Here is a 16,864-nt window from a genome sequence, read left to right as displayed (position 1 = left end):
TGAGGTGGGGTGGTGGTGGGTAAAAAATGAAAATAAAATTAATTGATTTAGCTTAGTCATATACAGTATATAGACCTTTTAAAGTTGCATCAGGGATCCTCCTAATATCTATCAATGAATAATGAGGTCAAATCCTTACGTAGGCCTATGAGACAGCATGCGGTCCTTTCAAGAGGCTTGGAATTCCTGGATGGAATAGAGGCTATGCATTTATTTATTCCTTTATTTATATATAATAAAATTAAAAGAGAAAAACATGCATCTATTATCATATTGTTTGTATTCATTTACATATTCAGTCATCCATGCATTCATCCATTCAGTTTTTCATGCATTCATTTGTTAAAAGGCAATATACAGTTCAAAACAACAGCATAGTGGTCACTCAACCAATATTTTAGTTAATAGCTGAGTGATAGTGTTCGAGAAAAGTAACCAGTCAGAGAGCTACTTAGTCAAGTAATGACCCTCCAAGAGATCAAAATTATAATTGTAACTACATTTTGAAGCCATACGGTGTTTGTTTAGATGTAGTTTCAAACAATGTCATAAAAAAGTACATTTTGGGTTCTGTTGAAGTAAGACAGGTGAACGAAGCTCATGAGGCATTTAAAAGTTATATATTCTTCAAGAGTCAATAGGTAGCCTGTGTATCATTAATTTAAAAGTCAAAATGGGATGTAGCAATCGCAGAAATGTCCCCTTTAGCTAAGCATATCCAATACGATGAAAAGTAGTATTATAAGGAATTAGGATGTAGTTTTTTTTTCTAAAAAGCCTACGATAACGTTATCACAACACATTGGCACATTGGTTTATTTATAGGAATATCCCTGCTAGTCTCTCGAAAGTAATAAATAGCCAAATGATAATGTTAGCCTCATTATTCAGATACGGACGTCATAAAATGCTGGTTAATTTCTATTTAATCATCAGTTATTATCAAGAGTTTAATTCAAATGTATAGACATGAATGGGATTAAAGACAGAAGATCCAAACAGAACGAGATCATATTAAATCATCATCTCTCACTCCCTCTCTCTCACAGACACACACACACCCACACACAGAGAGAGAGAGAGAGACAAACAAACAAGCAAATAGCAGTTTTGTGATTAAAAAACAAACATTGTAGTAGGCCTCCCCTTAGTCCATAAAAGTTAGTTTAATATTGGTGTTGATGAATGGGGCGGTAGGTAGCCTAGTGGTTAGCGCGTTGGACAAGTAACCAAAAAGTTGCGAGATCGAATCCTCGAGCTGACAAGGGAAAACATCTGTCGTTCTGCCCACTGAATAAGGTAGTTAACCCGCTGTTCCTAGAACGTCATTAAATATAAGAATGTGTTCTTAACTGACTAGCCTAGTTCAATGAACACATTAAGAGATCTACTGCAATCATTGTAAAGTTAAGAGATAGTTGTTCTTTTTCCCTGTCTTTCTTAGAAACGTTTGAGTGTTCACAAGGCCAGCTATGAGTAAATTCTTTTCAACCAACTTAGGATAACGTGTCTCCCATGAAGGAACACTCGAAACACGATGAGAGAGAAGTGGAGCACAAGGAAAGAGAAATCCGGTCTTGCGGTTCACTCGGCAAAACTTTCCCAAATTCATTCATTTTAACACTTAATTTAGCGAGACACCCTTTCACTTTTTGTACATCCTTTCAATCCTCGCTATTTAAATTCATCCGCAGATATGGGATCAGAACACAAACCACATTCACACTGGAGGAAATTTGCAATATACTGGCAACAGGTGAGTCAACAATATGCTATCATTTGATAATTGCTTCAGGATACAAATAATGAATTGTTTCCAGGATTATATTCAACTATCAATTATCATCTGCTGCAGATCATCTAACTACAATAAGAATGGCACGTCACTTGGATGAGCGCCTTCCTTTGCCTTGTGCAAGTTTGCTCCATGCCCATGCCTTGCCATCTACAAGGACAGCTGGTGCGAATAACCCACAACCTACTGAGAGACATGGTACGTTTTTTATATTGCTTTTGTCTTGAGAAGTATTATCCAACTATGTTCAACTGAATAGCTCAACGTGAATGCTGTGTTTTCTCTTTCTTTCAGGGGGGACATTTTCCTCTGGAGTGTCTGCAGGAGAATGTCTTCATGGCATTCCCAGCCACCGCATTTGCAACCTCCGGCGCATCACAGGTAAGAGCAAGCGAGCACATCCAAGTGTTCTTTACAGCATGACAGAGTATTTGCAACCATTAAAAAGTAGATACCTTTAAACTGCCATTTATGTTATTTGAAATTATTGTTGTTGTCCGTTTCAGTTGAGCAGCAGTGGTGCTACGGCTATTTATGAGACATTGAAGAACATCGACACATTGTTTGGAGCTGACGACCTGCCTACTAAGTGGGACCAACAGAAGTTGGAGAATTTTCAGAATATTGTATACCGCCAGATTGAAGAGAGCAAATGTGTGAGTTACTATGCCAACACATATCGCTTAACTGTTTAATTGTGGTATTGTGGCATTTTTATTATTATTCATCGCCTGCCTTTTTCTTTCTGGCAGATGATGGGCAGTGTGGATACAAGTGATCATCTCATCAGGGCAGAAGGACTGAATACGTACTTTGGGAACATTGCAGCAGTCCTAAAAGAAAAGGTAGACTATAGGTTAAACACAAATAGACACATTGTCACGTTCCTGACCTGTTTTCCTTTGTTTTGTATTCATTTTAGTTGGTCAGGGCGTGAGTTGGGTGGGTTGTCTATGTTTGTATTTCTATGTTGGGAGTTTGTGTTCGGCCTGGTATGATTCTCAATCAGAGACAGCTGTCAATCGTTGTCCCTGATTGAGAGTCATACTAAGGCAGCCTGGGTTTCACTTGTGTGGTGTGGGTGTTTGTTTCCTGTGTCAGTGTTTGGGCCACACAGGACTGTTTCAGGTTAGTCACGTTTGTTGTTTTGTTAAATTGTAGTGTTTGTTGGTTTTCCATTAAATCATGAATACTTACCAATCCGCATCTTGGTCCGATCCATGCTCCTCCTCGTCTGAGGAGGAGAACGACTACGACAGCCGTTACAGAAACACCCACCACAACAGGACCAAGCGGATTGGAGAAGGACGGCAAGAACAAACGCAATGGGGAGAAGAGGAATGGAGCTGGGAGCAAATATTCAACGGAGAAGGACCCTGGGCTAAGGTTGGTGAGAATCGCCGCTCTCGGGAGGTGAAGGAGGCAGCCACAGCCCAGGAGCGGTGGATTGAGGAGGCAGCACGTACGAGAGGCTGGAAGCCCGAGAGGCTCACCCAAAAATTTCTTGGGGGGGAGCTAAAGGGGAGTGTGGCGAAGCCGGGTTGGAAACCCGAGCAAACTCCCCGGGCTTACCGTGGAGTGAGAGGGCGTCGTACTGGTCAGACACCGTGTTATGCGGTGGAGCGCACGGTGTCCCCAGTACGCGTGCTTAGCCCAGTGCGGGCTATTCCACCTTGCCGCACTGGGAGGGCTAGGTTGGGCATCGAGCCGAGTGCCATGAAGCCGGCCCTACATATCTGGCCTCCAGTACGTCTCCTCGGGCCGGCGTACATGGCACCAGCCTTACAGGTGGTGTCCCCGGTTCGCCTGCATAGCCCAGTGCGGGCTATTCCACCTCGCCGCACTGGCAGGGCTACGGGGACCATTCAACCTGGTAAGGTTGGGGAGGCTCGGTGCTCAAGAGCACGTGTCCTCCTTCACGGTCCGGTATATCCGGCGCCACCTTCCCGCCCCAGCCCAGTACCACCAGTGCCTACACCACGCACCAGGCTTCCAGTGCATCTCCAGAGCCCTGTTTCTCCTCCACGCACTCTCCCTATGGTGCGTGTCTCCAGCCCAGTGCCTCCAGTTCCGGCACCACGCACCAAGCCTCCTGTGCGTCTCCAGAGCCCTGTACGCACTGTTCCTTCTCCCCGCACTCGCCCTGAGGTGCGTGCCCTCAGCCCGGTACCTCCAGTTCCGGTACCACGCACCAGGCCTATAGTGCGCCACGAGAGTCCAGTGTGCCCTGTTCCTGTTCCCCACACTCGCCCTGAGGTGCGTGCCCTCAGCCCGGTACCTCCAGTTCCGGCACCACGCATCAGGCCTATAGTGCGTCTCAGCCGGCCAGAGTCTGCCGTCTGCCCAGCGGTGCCTGAACTGCCCGTCTGCCCAGCGGCGCCTGAACTGCCCGTCTGCCCAGCGGCGCCTGAACTGCCCGTCTGCCCAGCGGCGCCTGAACTGCCCGTCTGCCCAGCGGCGCCTGAACTGCCCGTCTGCCCAGCGGCGCCTGAACTGTCCGTCTGCCCAACGCCGTCAGAGCTGGCCGTCTGCCAAGCGCCATCGGAGCTGGCCGTCTGCCAAGCGCCATCGGAGCCATCCGTCTCCCCAGCGCCATCTGAGCCATCCGTCTCCCCAGCGCCGTCTGAGCCATCCGTCTGTCCCGAGCCGCCCGTCTGTCCCGAGCCGTCAGAGCCGTTCGTCAGTCAGGAGCCGTCAGAGCCGTTCGTCAGTCAGGAGCCGCTAGAGCCGCCAACCAGACAGGATCTGCCAGAGCCGCCAACCAGACAGGATCTGCCAGAGCCGCCAACCAGACAGGATCTGCCGGAGCCGTCAGCCAGCCATGAGCGTCCAGAGCCGTCAGCCAGCCATGAGCGTCCAGAGCCGTCAGCCAGTCATGAGCTGCCCTACAGTCATGAGCTGCCCTACAGTCATGAGCTGCCCTACAGTCATGAGCTGCCCTACAGTCATGAGCTGCCCTACAGTCATGAGCTGCCCTACAGTCATGAGCTGCCCTACAGTCATGAGCTGCCCTACAGTCATGAGCTGCCACTCAGTCCGGAGCTGCCACTCAGTCCGGAGCTGCCACTCAGTCCGGAGCTGCCACTCAGTCCGGAGCTGCCACTCAGTCCGGAGCTACCTCTCTGTCCTGAGCTACCTCTCTGTCCTGAGCTACCTCTCTGTCCTGAGCTACCTCTCTGTCCTGAGCTACCTCTCTGTCCTGAGCTACCTCTCTGTCCTTAGCTACCTCCAGAATCATGTGGGGGCCTTGGGGAGGATTCTTAGGCCAAGGTCGTGGGCGAGGATCGCCACTCAAAGGACGCTAAGGAAGGGAAACAAAGACAGTGGTGGAGTGGTGTCCTCGTCCACCGCCGGAGCCGCCACCGTGGACAGACGCCCACCCAGACCCTCCCCTAGACTTTGTGCTGGTGCGCTCGGAGTTCGCACCTTAAGGGGGGGGTTCTGTCACGTTCCTGACCTGTTTTCCTTTGTTTTGTATTCATTTTAGTTGGTCAGGGCGTGAGTTGGGTGGGTTGTCTATGTTTGTATTTCTATGTTGGGAGTTTGTGTTCGGCCTGGTATGATTCTCAATCAGAGACAGCTGTCAATCGTTGTCCCTGATTGAGAGTCATACTAAGGCAGCCTGGGTTTCACTTGTGTGGTGTGGGTGTTTGTTTCCTGTGTCAGTGTTTGGGCCACACAGGACTGTTTCAGGTTAGTCACGTTTGTTGTTTTGTTAAATTGTAGTGTTTGTTGGTTTTCCATTAAATCATGAATACTTACCAATCCGCATCTTGGTCCGATCCATGCTCCTCCTCGTCTGAGGAGGAGAACGACTACGACAGCCGTTACAGAAACACCCACCACAACAGGACCAAGCGGATTGGAGAAGGACGGCAAGAACAAACGCAATGGGGAGAAGAGGAATGGAGCTGGGAGCAAATATTCAACGGAGAAGGACCCTGGGCTAAGGTTGGTGAGAATCGCCGCTCTCGGGAGGTGAAGGAGGCAGCCACAGCCCAGGAGCGGTGGATTGAGGAGGCAGCACGTACGAGAGGCTGGAAGCCCGAGAGGCTCACCCAAAAATTTCTTGGGGGGGAGCTAAAGGGGAGTGTGGCGAAGCCGGGTTGGAAACCCGAGCAAACTCCCCGGGCTTACCGTGGAGTGAGAGGGCGTCGTACTGGTCAGACACCGTGTTATGCGGTGGAGCGCACGGTGTCCCCAGTACGCGTGCTTAGCCCAGTGCGGGCTATTCCACCTTGCCGCACTGGGAGGGCTAGGTTGGGCATCGAGCCGAGTGCCATGAAGCCGGCCCTACATATCTGGCCTCCAGTACGTCTCCTCGGGCCGGCGTACATGGCACCAGCCTTACAGGTGGTGTCCCCGGTTCGCCTGCATAGCCCAGTGCGGGCTATTCCACCTCGCCGCACTGGCAGGGCTACGGGGACCATTCAACCTGGTAAGGTTGGGGAGGCTCGGTGCTCAAGAGCACGTGTCCTCCTTCACGGTCCGGTATATCCGGCGCCACCTTCCCGCCCCAGCCCAGTACCACCAGTGCCTACACCACGCACCAGGCTTCCAGTGCATCTCCAGAGCCCTGTTTCTCCTCCACGCACTCTCCCTATGGTGCGTGTCTCCAGCCCAGTGCCTCCAGTTCCGGCACCACGCACCAAGCCTCCTGTGCGTCTCCAGAGCCCTGTACGCACTGTTCCTTCTCCCCGCACTCGCCCTGAGGTGCGTGCCCTCAGCCCGGTACCTCCAGTTCCGGTACCACGCACCAGGCCTATAGTGCGCCACGAGAGTCCAGTGTGCCCTGTTCCTGTTCCCCACACTCGCCCTGAGGTGCGTGCCCTCAGCCCGGTACCTCCAGTTCCGGCACCACGCATCAGGCCTATAGTGCGTCTCAGCCGGCCAGAGTCTGCCGTCTGCCCAGCGGTGCCTGAACTGCCCGTCTGCCCAGCGGCGCCTGAACTGCCCGTCTGCCCAGCGGCGCCTGAACTGCCCGTCTGCCCAGCGGCGCCTGAACTGCCCGTCTGCCCAGCGGCGCCTGAACTGCCCGTCTGCCCAGCGGCGCCTGAACTGTCCGTCTGCCCAACGCCGTCAGAGCTGGCCGTCTGCCAAGCGCCATCGGAGCTGGCCGTCTGCCAAGCGCCATCGGAGCCATCCGTCTCCCCAGCGCCATCTGAGCCATCCGTCTCCCCAGCGCCGTCTGAGCCATCCGTCTGTCCCGAGCCGCCCGTCTGTCCCGAGCCGTCAGAGCCGTTCGTCAGTCAGGAGCCGTCAGAGCCGTTCGTCAGTCAGGAGCCGCTAGAGCCGCCAACCAGACAGGATCTGCCAGAGCCGCCAACCAGACAGGATCTGCCAGAGCCGCCAACCAGACAGGATCTGCCGGAGCCGTCAGCCAGCCATGAGCGTCCAGAGCCGTCAGCCAGCCATGAGCGTCCAGAGCCGTCAGCCAGTCATGAGCTGCCCTACAGTCATGAGCTGCCCTACAGTCATGAGCTGCCCTACAGTCATGAGCTGCCCTACAGTCATGAGCTGCCCTACAGTCATGAGCTGCCCTACAGTCATGAGCTGCCCTACAGTCATGAGCTGCCACTCAGTCCGGAGCTGCCACTCAGTCCGGAGCTGCCACTCAGTCCGGAGCTGCCACTCAGTCCGGAGCTGCCACTCAGTCCGGAGCTACCTCTCTGTCCTGAGCTACCTCTCTGTCCTGAGCTACCTCTCTGTCCTGAGCTACCTCTCTGTCCTGAGCTACCTCTCTGTCCTGAGCTACCTCTCTGTCCTGAGCTACCTCTCTGTCCTTAGCTACCTCCAGAATCATGTGGGGGCCTTGGGGAGGATTCTTAGGCCAAGGTCGTGGGCGAGGATCGCCACTCAAAGGACGCTAAGGAAGGGAAACAAAGACAGTGGTGGAGTGGTGTCCTCGTCCACCGCCGGAGCCGCCACCGTGGACAGACGCCCACCCAGACCCTCCCCTAGACTTTGTGCTGGTGCGCTCGGAGTTCGCACCTTAAGGGGGGGGTTCTGTCACGTTCCTGACCTGTTTTCCTTTGTTTTGTATTCATTTTAGTTGGTCAGGGCGTGAGTTGGGTGGGTTGTCTATGTTTGTATTTCTATGTTGGGAGTTTGTGTTCGGCCTGGTATGATTCTCAATCAGAGACAGCTGTCAATCGTTGTCCCTGATTGAGAGTCATACTAAGGCAGCCTGGGTTTCACTTGTGTGGTGTGGGTGTTTGTTTCCTGTGTCAGTGTTTGGGCCACACAGGACTGTTTCAGGTTAGTCACGTTTGTTGTTTTGTTAAATTGTAGTGTTTGTTGGTTTTCCATTAAATCATGAATACTTACCAATCCGCATCTTGGTCCGATCCATGCTCCTCCTCGTCTGAGGAGGAGAACAACTACGACAGCCGTTACACACATTGTTTTCATAATATCTGTACACTGGACAATATTACCCTCCATTGCCCTAACAGTTTATTTGTATTTTCACAGAATTTCAGTTACTGCGCCTGGGAAGTGGTTCGAAAAGAGCTCCTGTTTACACTACAGTTCATTCTGGAACACAACTCTGATAGCCTTCTGTGGGCCAACAGAACATGAATTTGAACTTGCAGAACTTTTTTACAATTGTGTTTTACAATTGTGCTTGATTTTAAAAGCCTACTATTCTACAATCATGTAATGTGGAACGTCAAACAGCTATATTAAATATTTATTTATTTAACACGGTTATTTTTTTAAGTATGCCTATTTATTAATTTATCGATTAATCTATTTGAAAATCTGTTGCTCTTCATCAAATGTTAAGTTAATAAACATTTGTATACTTTTAAATATTGTTAATCTGAGTGTTCATTCTGTAACCCAGTCTGTCGATGTGTGAACATTCAGATTTTTATTAAACACGCTCAGGACATATGGATGTCAGTACAAAATGTAGTTGTATTCAAAAGCCTTTTTTCAATTAAGTGTGTTTTAGCACTGGACAGGGCGGCCTGTTTTGAACGTTGTACTCTGAGCTCCTATACGACTTAATTTGTTGATAGTTATACAATGTTGTTCTATCAATGCCATGATCAGATCGTTGTTGCAAAGTTTCATAAGATAAATGCTTAATATAAAAGCTGCATAATCAGAAACCTACATCTCCAATTAATGTCATCATCACATCACCATCAGCATCATTATATGAGTCTATATATCAATGTGACTTTCCTACTCATTCACATTAGGCCAAACTCACACATCATCGTCAACATTTTCGTCGTATCGGTAAACGCCAAATAAAGGCTAATCTAGGGCAAATACTTATTTATCAACCAGAAATGACCAAACTGTAAAAAGTTGTAATTTACCGAATCAATGTAATAAGAATGAACCGCATGAGAGAAAATGAAAAGTAAAGACAAAACCACCGCAGTTTACTCTCCATTTTAGAGGGTCGGATTTAGCCTTCATTCAACACTACCAGTCACTTTGTTAATAAAATGTGTTTTTATTTCAAAGATGTGCAATATTAACACTGAACAGTCATCCTTCAGATTGATCTACCTGATTAAAAGAAAGTCACAACATTTTACTCACAACGTGTGAGTAAAATGTGATCGCTGTGCCTCGCCTATTGAAACACGTTTTTGGTTAACCCTACACAGAATCTAAAAAATGTGGTGTGCAATGTCCACAATATTGACCATGGCCCTCATTTGTTAAGATGGAGCCCTGCAACATTGTATAAATAGGCTACTGTTTTATTCGTTTTTCATATTCAATATTGCCTGCTGAATTACTGCTGTCTGACCTCATGAAATGCATTGCTCCAATGCAATTCTCCGCAAAGACATGTATGAAAACTGTTAACTTGCTGGACAAAAAAACATTCTTATTAATTTCACAATAGCATAATTAAGAATCACCCACTGAAAAGTTGGACTTATAAAGGGAAGCAGGAGTCTGAACCATGCAGCCTTCTTCACCACAAAGGAATGTTTATACCTCAACGTACAGCGGTACCAGGGTTAATTATAGAAGATGGACAACTTCATCATTATTAAAGAAGATGGACAACTTCAACAATGTAGGTTGTTAATAATTTCCAAAGTCTGCTACACTTAAATGATATCAAAAGAAACATGTCTTTATTGAAATAGTTGAGTATCTACCTGACTCTGTTCTGCCGAGGCACAGCAGACTCAGACCGGTGCAGGTAGACCCAGTTTATGCACCAATCCGCTAAATGTTGCTCAAGTCCGCTCTTTGGTGAACACAATTTGATGCTCAATACATCTCATTATTAGGCCTACATTTATTTTATTTCATTATAACACATTTAATGTAACCAATGCTTTCACTATCTGTACCACAACGTTTAATGTAAGGTTACTATTCCAACACAGTTCACTTTTTGACATTGATATGACTTTATTTCAGAGTGGACAATTTCCAGCTCTGTGTCTAAAAGAAGTCGAGCGCATGTTTCCAGAGCATGTTTACAATAACACACAGGTAGGACACACTTCAGTATCATATAGCAATATTTTGATAGCCTAAACTATAGTATATGATTTTTTACAATGTCAAAATGATAAATTGGAAGTTTAACTATGAAATGTATGAGACACCCTAATGTCTAAAACCCTGTTTTCTTTTATACAGGGCGAGGACATCTCTGTGGTTGCATTAGAGGCTTCGGGATATATGGCTCAATTATTTCATGGCCTGACTCCTGTCACGTGGAACAAGGAAACGAATGAACCTGTTCATAAACAGATGACCTAGCTAAGTTAACAAATTAGAGGGATGGGTAAGTATGATCCCTCATGGTGTAGCCTAAGCTATATTTGTGGGGCAGACAGTAATTGGCACAGGTTTTTAATTTGATTTAAATCAACAACAAAAAATGGTATCATGTTTTCAGAACTTTACCTAATACGTAACTAATTCACTGACCACCATTTTATATTGTCTCCAGGTCGGGTGTGGTGTTGGGGCATCCTCTGGAAATGGAGGGTCAGTTACTTCTGGTAACATGTCATGAAAACATATTTCGACAAGCTGAACACCACCTTGAAACAGAAGGTGGGTCCAATATTAAATGTCGTCGAAAAGAGGCTAAATTAATCACAGTAAAAGTTCTAGATCACCACAAATCGGATGAATATTGCTTCCACAACTCACATGTGAAACATGGAACTTCCAAACGCCGTTTTAGTCGACGGATGCGTTGGCGCTGCACCTGCTGTGGTTCAGTTGACTTAAAAATGAATGTATTGTATGAGCTCCAAGAACACAGCGCATGCGCATGTGAGATCGTGGGGTTTAGGTTCGCTTCAAACTGGTGCAGTTTTAAAAAATTCCACGACAGCAGAGTCAAGCGGTGACGAAATCAACTGCAGAGTCAAGCAGTGAGGAAGAAGCGGTCTGTTGGACAAACCACATTTTCATCATTGGAGACATGTGACATGTACCTGAGGCTGGCTAATAGATTGACGGATGATATATTTACTGACTGACTGATTTATGTACATGTGAAGGCAATGTATTTATTTATATTAAAATTAAATGAAAAAAACATACATCAATTATCATATTGTTTGTATTCATTTACATATTCAGTCATCCATGCATTAATAGAGTGACTGGTAGTGTTGAATGAAGACTAAAGCCGCCGCCTCTAAAATCGAGAGTAAAGTGCGGTGGTATTGCGGTGGTATTGCCAGCATGCAGGGGATTTACTTTTCCTTTTCTCTTATGCGCTTCATTCTTATTAAATTGATTCGGTAAATTCCAAGGGGTCTTTTTAAAGTTTGTTAATTTTTGTTTAAAAAAAGAGTACATGCCCTAAATTAGCCTTGACGACCATTTGTGAATTTTACTGAATGTGAATGATGATGATGCTAATGATGGTTATAGCTATATTTTTCCAACAACGAAAAATGTACCATGAAAATCCCATTCAGATATAGAATCATAGGATGATGATGACGTTATTTGGAGGTGTAGGTTTCTGATTATGCAGTTTTATGTTAATTAAGTCTTTATATTAGTTTACCTTGTAACAATGAACTATCTGATCATGGCATTGATTGTTCATGATTGTTGGCCAATCAACAAATTAATGATTATTTTCAAACTTGAGATGAAATCCACAGTATTTGTGCAGTCAGTTAATTACAAATGTTGTTAAATTGGTCAACAGGTTTATTTGGCAGCCTACAGTGGTGGTATGAAATAAATATATTACATCTGCTCATTTGTAGTGCATAGACTCCACTATGGTGCTGTTTTGAACTGCATATTGCCTATAAACAGATAAATTCATGAAAGACTGAATGGATTTTAATAAAATGTGTTTTTATTTCAAAGATTTGCAATATTAACACTGAACAGTAATGCTTCAGACGGCACTACCTGATTAAAAGAGAGTCGACAACAGACTAAACGTCTGTGAGCAAGAATTGATCTCAGTGTTACTCCTATCAAAAAACCTTTCTACACAGAATCTGAAAAGCTACAGCATATTTATACTAAACATGGCCCTCATTTCATAGGAGAGATCCATGTACCATTGTATTATAGAAATGAAAAATCAGCCATGGTTTTCTTAGTTTTTAATATTCAATATGTCCTACATTTTAACAGTCTATACCTGCTGAATATGTTGGCATGAAATGCATTGCTCCAATGCAATTCTCTACATATGAAAACTGTTAACTTGATAGGCAAACATTTTCTGATTAGTTTTACAATAGCATAATTAAGAATCACCCGCTGAAAATTGGGGCTTATAAAGGGAAGCGAAAGCCTGAACTACGAAACCCTTCTTCACCACAAAGGGATTTTGACACCTTTACGTAGCGATACTTGTGTTGTATAAAATGGGCAACTTCAACAGTCTAGGTTTCATATCAATCAAGATTAAGATAATCCGTCTTTATTCATTTTTAATAGCTGTTCCATTCAAGTTCTTATAAAAGAAACATGGCTGTATTGAAATGGTTAAGCATTTGCCTGACTCTGTTCTGCCAAGGCACAGCAGCACCAACACCTTGCAACTGGACGCAGTGTAGGTTGGGGAAGCTGAACGACGTGAGCATAGACCTGCTCTCAGATATGGTGAGGAATTTAAACTGCACCAGTCCGCTATTTGGTGTGCACAAATTGATGCGCAAAATTCGCAATGATATTCTAATTTCTATTTTGCATTATAGCACATTTTATTGTTAAGCAATGCTTTCACGTTTGAACAACATTGTTTCATTTAAGGTTACTATCACAATATAGTTTACTTCTTGATATTGATATGAATTCTATTTCAGGGTGGACTCTTTCCACTTAAGTGTGCAGAAGAAAACGTCGAACTGTTTCCAGAGGATGTTTACAAGAACACAGAGGTAGGATACACTTCAGTATTTTGATAAACTAAAGTACAGTATAACTAAAGTACAGTGTGGTAAATTGGAAGTTTAACCACTTCTTTAGACACCCAATGCCTAAAACCCTGTTTTATTTTATCCAGGGTGAGGACGTCTCTGTGGTTGCATTAGAGGCTATGCGATATGTGGACCAATTATATAACAACAGTCTGACGTCTGTCACGTGGAACAAAACAAAACTTAACCAGTTCCAAAACGTCATATATCGTCAAGTTCAAAACTTAGAGTTATGTGTAAGTATGATCCCTCTTGTGTAGTCTATAGGTTATACGCTGAGTGTACAAAACATTAGGAAGAACGGCACTTTCCATGACATAGACTGATATAGACATGACATAGAGTGTCTTTCACGGGAGTATGCTAGTAGGTGCCAGGCGCACCAGTTTGAATGTGTCAAGAACTGCAACGCCGCTGGCTTTCTCATGCTCAACCGTTTCCCTTGTGTATGAAGAATGGTTCACCACCCAAAGGACATCCAGCCAACATGACACAACTGTGGGAAGTATTGGAGTCAACATGGGCCACTATTGCCGTGGAACACATGCCCTGACGAATTTAGGCTGTTCTGAGGGTAGAACGGGGTGCAACTCAATGTTAGGAAGGTGATCCTAATGTTGTGTACACTCAGTGTATTTTGGGGGCAGACACTCGTGGGCATTGGTATTTACATAATTTATATACTACAAATATTTTTGTATATATTTCCATAACCGTCTCAGAATTAATGCACTCACCAGCATTTTATATTGTCTCCAGGTCGTAGGTGGTGTTTGGAAATCCTCTGGAGATGGAGGCTCGGTTACTCTGAAAACATATTTCAACAAGCTGAACACCGTCTTGAAAGACAAGGTGGGTCCAATTTCAAATGTCCTCAAATAGAGGCTAAATTAATCTGAGCAAAAGTTATAGATCACCAGAAATAGGACACATTTCAATGCCACAACTCACATATGAAACTTGGAATTGCCCAGTGCCGTTTTTATGTAGATGGATGCGTTGGAGCAACATCACCTGCAGTGGTTGAGTTGACTGAAATAAAATGTATATCTTGTACGCTCTCCAGGAACACAGCGCATGCGCATGGGAGATTGTGCGAAAGGAGATTCGCGAAAACTTGGTGCAGTTCAAGAAATTCATTGACAGCAGAGTCAAGCCGTGAGGAGAACCACAGAATCATCATTGGAGACGTGACATATTCCTCAGGCTGGCTAACAGATTGATGGCTGATATATATACTGACTGACTGACTGGCCGGCTGCTAGATTGACTGAATGACTGATTTATTTATTTATATATATTGGTAGACTGATATTTATGTGTACACTATGTATTTATTTATTCGTGTTTTATTTATAATACAATTTAATAAAAAATTCATACAACTATTCTCATATTGTTTTCATTCACTTATATAATTAATTCATGCATTCATGCATGCCTGCATTCATCCATTCATGCATTCATTTTTTTATAGACTGACTTTCTAAAGGGGAACTCTGCAGTTCAAACAAAACCAAAGCACACTCAAACACTATTTTTGTAAATAGCTGAGAGATGGGGTTGAAAAAAAGAACCACTGTCACAGAACTATGGATGCAAGGAAGGATTATCCATGAAAACACAATTATAGTTTTATCTACATTTTGAAGATATACAGTGGTTGTTAATATTTGCATTGTTTCAACCAATGGTGTAAAACACGTTGGCACATTGGTTTGTTGTGTTGCAACATAATCTCACACTCAATTCGTGCAAATATGTACGAAAAATATTTTGCATATTTCAAGCACTTTTATGCGTTTTTGTGTGAAAAGATACGCATTTTTGTGCTACTTAATACGTAGGGAAAGACACTCATTTTTGTACGACTTCATTCATTGGAACAAACTTTTTCGGGGTCAAACTTTGGAACAATCTTTTGAAAGTTATTTGAGCAATGCTTGATGAGCAGCTGTCTATTTTTTGTCCCACATATTTTTATATAAAAAACCAAACGTGATAACAACCAAATATTGTTAATCAACCAGGTTGTCACCAAAATAATTATATTATAATAGAAGCCTTACATTGTTTTTTAATTTTTATTAACACCTATAACCTTTTCTATGCTTGTTTTCTCTTAATTCTTCAGGATTCTGGTGTATTTGGAGTCAGATAAACCCTTTGTTTTCATGTAGGCATCAATAGGCCTATAGAATTTTCTTCATAACGCATTTCATAGTTTGTGGAGACGACAATCCACAATTTTCTTCATTTATTCTTTAACTTCTTAGGGCTACAATTGTCTTTATTTATTTATTCTTTAAGGGTTTTTCTTTATTTTTACTATTTTCTACATTGTAGAATAATAGTGAAGACATCAAAACGTTGAAAAAACACCTATGGAATCATGTAGTAACCAAAAAAGTGTTAAACAAATCAAAATATATTTTACATTTGAGATTCTTCCAAGAAGCCACTCTTTGCCTTGATGACAGCTTTGCACACTCTTGGCATTCTCTCAACCATCATCATTAGGTAATCACCTGGAATGACATGATGCCAGACGATAGGATTGAAATTCCCTCCTCCGACATTGCGTATCATCATCCCCATCTGCAAACAGTAGCAGACAAAATTCCAGCTGTGGACACAGACGCTCCCATCCTCCTGATCTTAGGACGAGACATCTTAAGGCTACACAAGGTGCAAGAGCAAATCAATGGGCCCCACAACATTCCTTATGCATAGCGACTCGACCTCGGGTGTGTCATCGTGGGTGAGGTCTGTCTTGGAACGTCTCACCGACCAGCCAGTGTTAACGTGTTCAAGACAAACATACTTCAAAATGGTCGCACATCCTATCTGAGCCCTTGCCCTGACTTCATCCAGGTGAAAGAGAACTTCAACAGCATTGCTCAAAAACACATCTCTCTCTCCACAGTGCACTCGAGAGATCCAAGCACAACTGTGGACACAGACAGCCTGGGATGTTCCGTGTTTGAAACACAAGACGATGATAAACCAGCACCATCAGTGGAGGACAAAGCCTTCTTGGACATTATGGACGAACAGGTTTTCCAGGATGATGGAAACAACTGGGTGGCTCCACTACCCTTCCGCCCCACTAGACCTTCCTAATAACAGGGAGCAGGCCATGAACCGTCTCACATCACTTCGCAAGACTTTAGACAAAAGGCCTGAAATGGAACGTCATTTTATTCTTCCTCTCCCCTTCCCTCCTCTCCCCTTTCAACGGAGCCTGGGACTTTGCTGGAACCTGGAAACAGACAGCTTCACATTCCAGGTGTCCCACAATGAGAAGCCTTTTACGTGGAGAGGCATCCTGTCCACAGTGAATAGTCTTTATGACCCCCTTGGGTTCGTGGCTCCAATAACAATGCAAGGTAAAGCCTTAATCAGAGAACTCTCTTCTGACCAGAGTGAGTGGGATGCCTCTCTTCCCCCAGAAAAAGAAGATGAATGGAAAATGTGGAAGGAATCTTTGATGGAGTTGGAACATCTGTATATTCAGCAGACCTACATCCCAGTCTCCTTGTCTACCACTCAAAGAAGAGAGCTGCACATCTTCTCGGATGCCTCTACAGTAGCCATAGGAACGGTAGCCTACCTGAGAGTTATTGACTCGGAAAGGTCAATGCCATGTTGGATTTAT

The 16,864-nt window shown here is 44.8% G+C and overlaps 2 protein-coding genes and 1 long non-coding RNA gene across 3 annotated transcripts; all 3 read left to right on the top strand.

Annotated features, from left to right (window-relative positions):
- Positions 1-1,123: 1,123 nt before the first annotated feature.
- LOC139580605 (interferon alpha-7-like) lies at positions 1,124-8,712 on the top strand. Its single transcript, XM_071409456.1, has 7 exons — positions 1,124-1,299; positions 1,445-1,756; positions 1,856-1,993; positions 2,090-2,176; positions 2,302-2,451; positions 2,548-2,640; positions 8,270-8,712. Exons 3-7 carry the CDS (start codon positions 1,892-1,894, stop codon positions 8,375-8,377), a joined length of 540 nt encoding a protein of 179 aa, XP_071265557.1. The 5' UTR covers positions 1,124-1,299; positions 1,445-1,756; positions 1,856-1,891; the 3' UTR covers positions 8,378-8,712.
- Positions 8,713-9,726: 1,014 nt separating this feature from the next.
- On the top strand, positions 9,727-11,355 carry LOC139580599 (uncharacterized). Its single transcript, XR_011676073.1, has 4 exons — positions 9,727-9,851; positions 10,205-10,279; positions 10,430-10,577; positions 10,746-11,355. It is a non-coding gene; the product is annotated as an uncharacterized lncRNA (long non-coding RNA).
- A 1,282-nt stretch (positions 11,356-12,637) lies between these two features.
- Positions 12,638-14,588, top strand: LOC139580583 (interferon a3-like). Its single transcript, XM_071409425.1, has 5 exons — positions 12,638-12,889; positions 13,093-13,167; positions 13,293-13,442; positions 13,966-14,058; positions 14,273-14,588. The coding sequence occupies exons 1-5, from the start codon at positions 12,755-12,757 to the stop codon at positions 14,366-14,368; spliced, it is 549 nt and encodes a 182-aa protein (XP_071265526.1). The 5' UTR covers positions 12,638-12,754; the 3' UTR covers positions 14,369-14,588.
- Positions 14,589-16,864: the final 2,276 nt, after the last annotated feature.

The sequence above is a fragment of the Salvelinus alpinus genome, chromosome 1 (genome assembly GCF_045679555.1).
Source record: "Salvelinus alpinus chromosome 1, SLU_Salpinus.1, whole genome shotgun sequence".
In the NCBI taxonomy this organism is placed as follows: domain Eukaryota; kingdom Metazoa; phylum Chordata; class Actinopteri; order Salmoniformes; family Salmonidae; genus Salvelinus; species Salvelinus alpinus.
Note: the sequence above shows the minus strand (reverse complement) of the source record. Positions and strands in the feature narration are given on the sequence as shown.

Excerpts from the sequence above, each read along its gene's own strand:
- LOC139580583 (XM_071409425.1), top strand. The coding sequence starts at position 12,755 with ATGGCTGTATTGAAATGGTTAAGCATTTGCCTGACTCTGTTCTGCCAA. Across the intron at positions 12,890-13,092 it reads TAGACCTGCTCTCAGATATG|GGTGGACTCTTTCCACTTAA; the intron begins GTGAGGAATTTA and ends ATTCTATTTCAG. Across the intron at positions 14,059-14,272 it reads ACACCGTCTTGAAAGACAAG|GAACACAGCGCATGCGCATG; the intron begins GTGGGTCCAATT and ends TACGCTCTCCAG.
- LOC139580605 (XM_071409456.1), top strand. The coding sequence starts at position 1,892 with ATGAGCGCCTTCCTTTGCCTTGTGCAAGTTTGCTCCATGCCCATGCCT. Across the intron at positions 1,994-2,089 it reads ACAACCTACTGAGAGACATG|GGGGGACATTTTCCTCTGGA; the intron begins GTACGTTTTTTA and ends TCTTTCTTTCAG. Across the intron at positions 2,452-2,547 it reads AGATTGAAGAGAGCAAATGT|ATGATGGGCAGTGTGGATAC; the intron begins GTGAGTTACTAT and ends TCTTTCTGGCAG.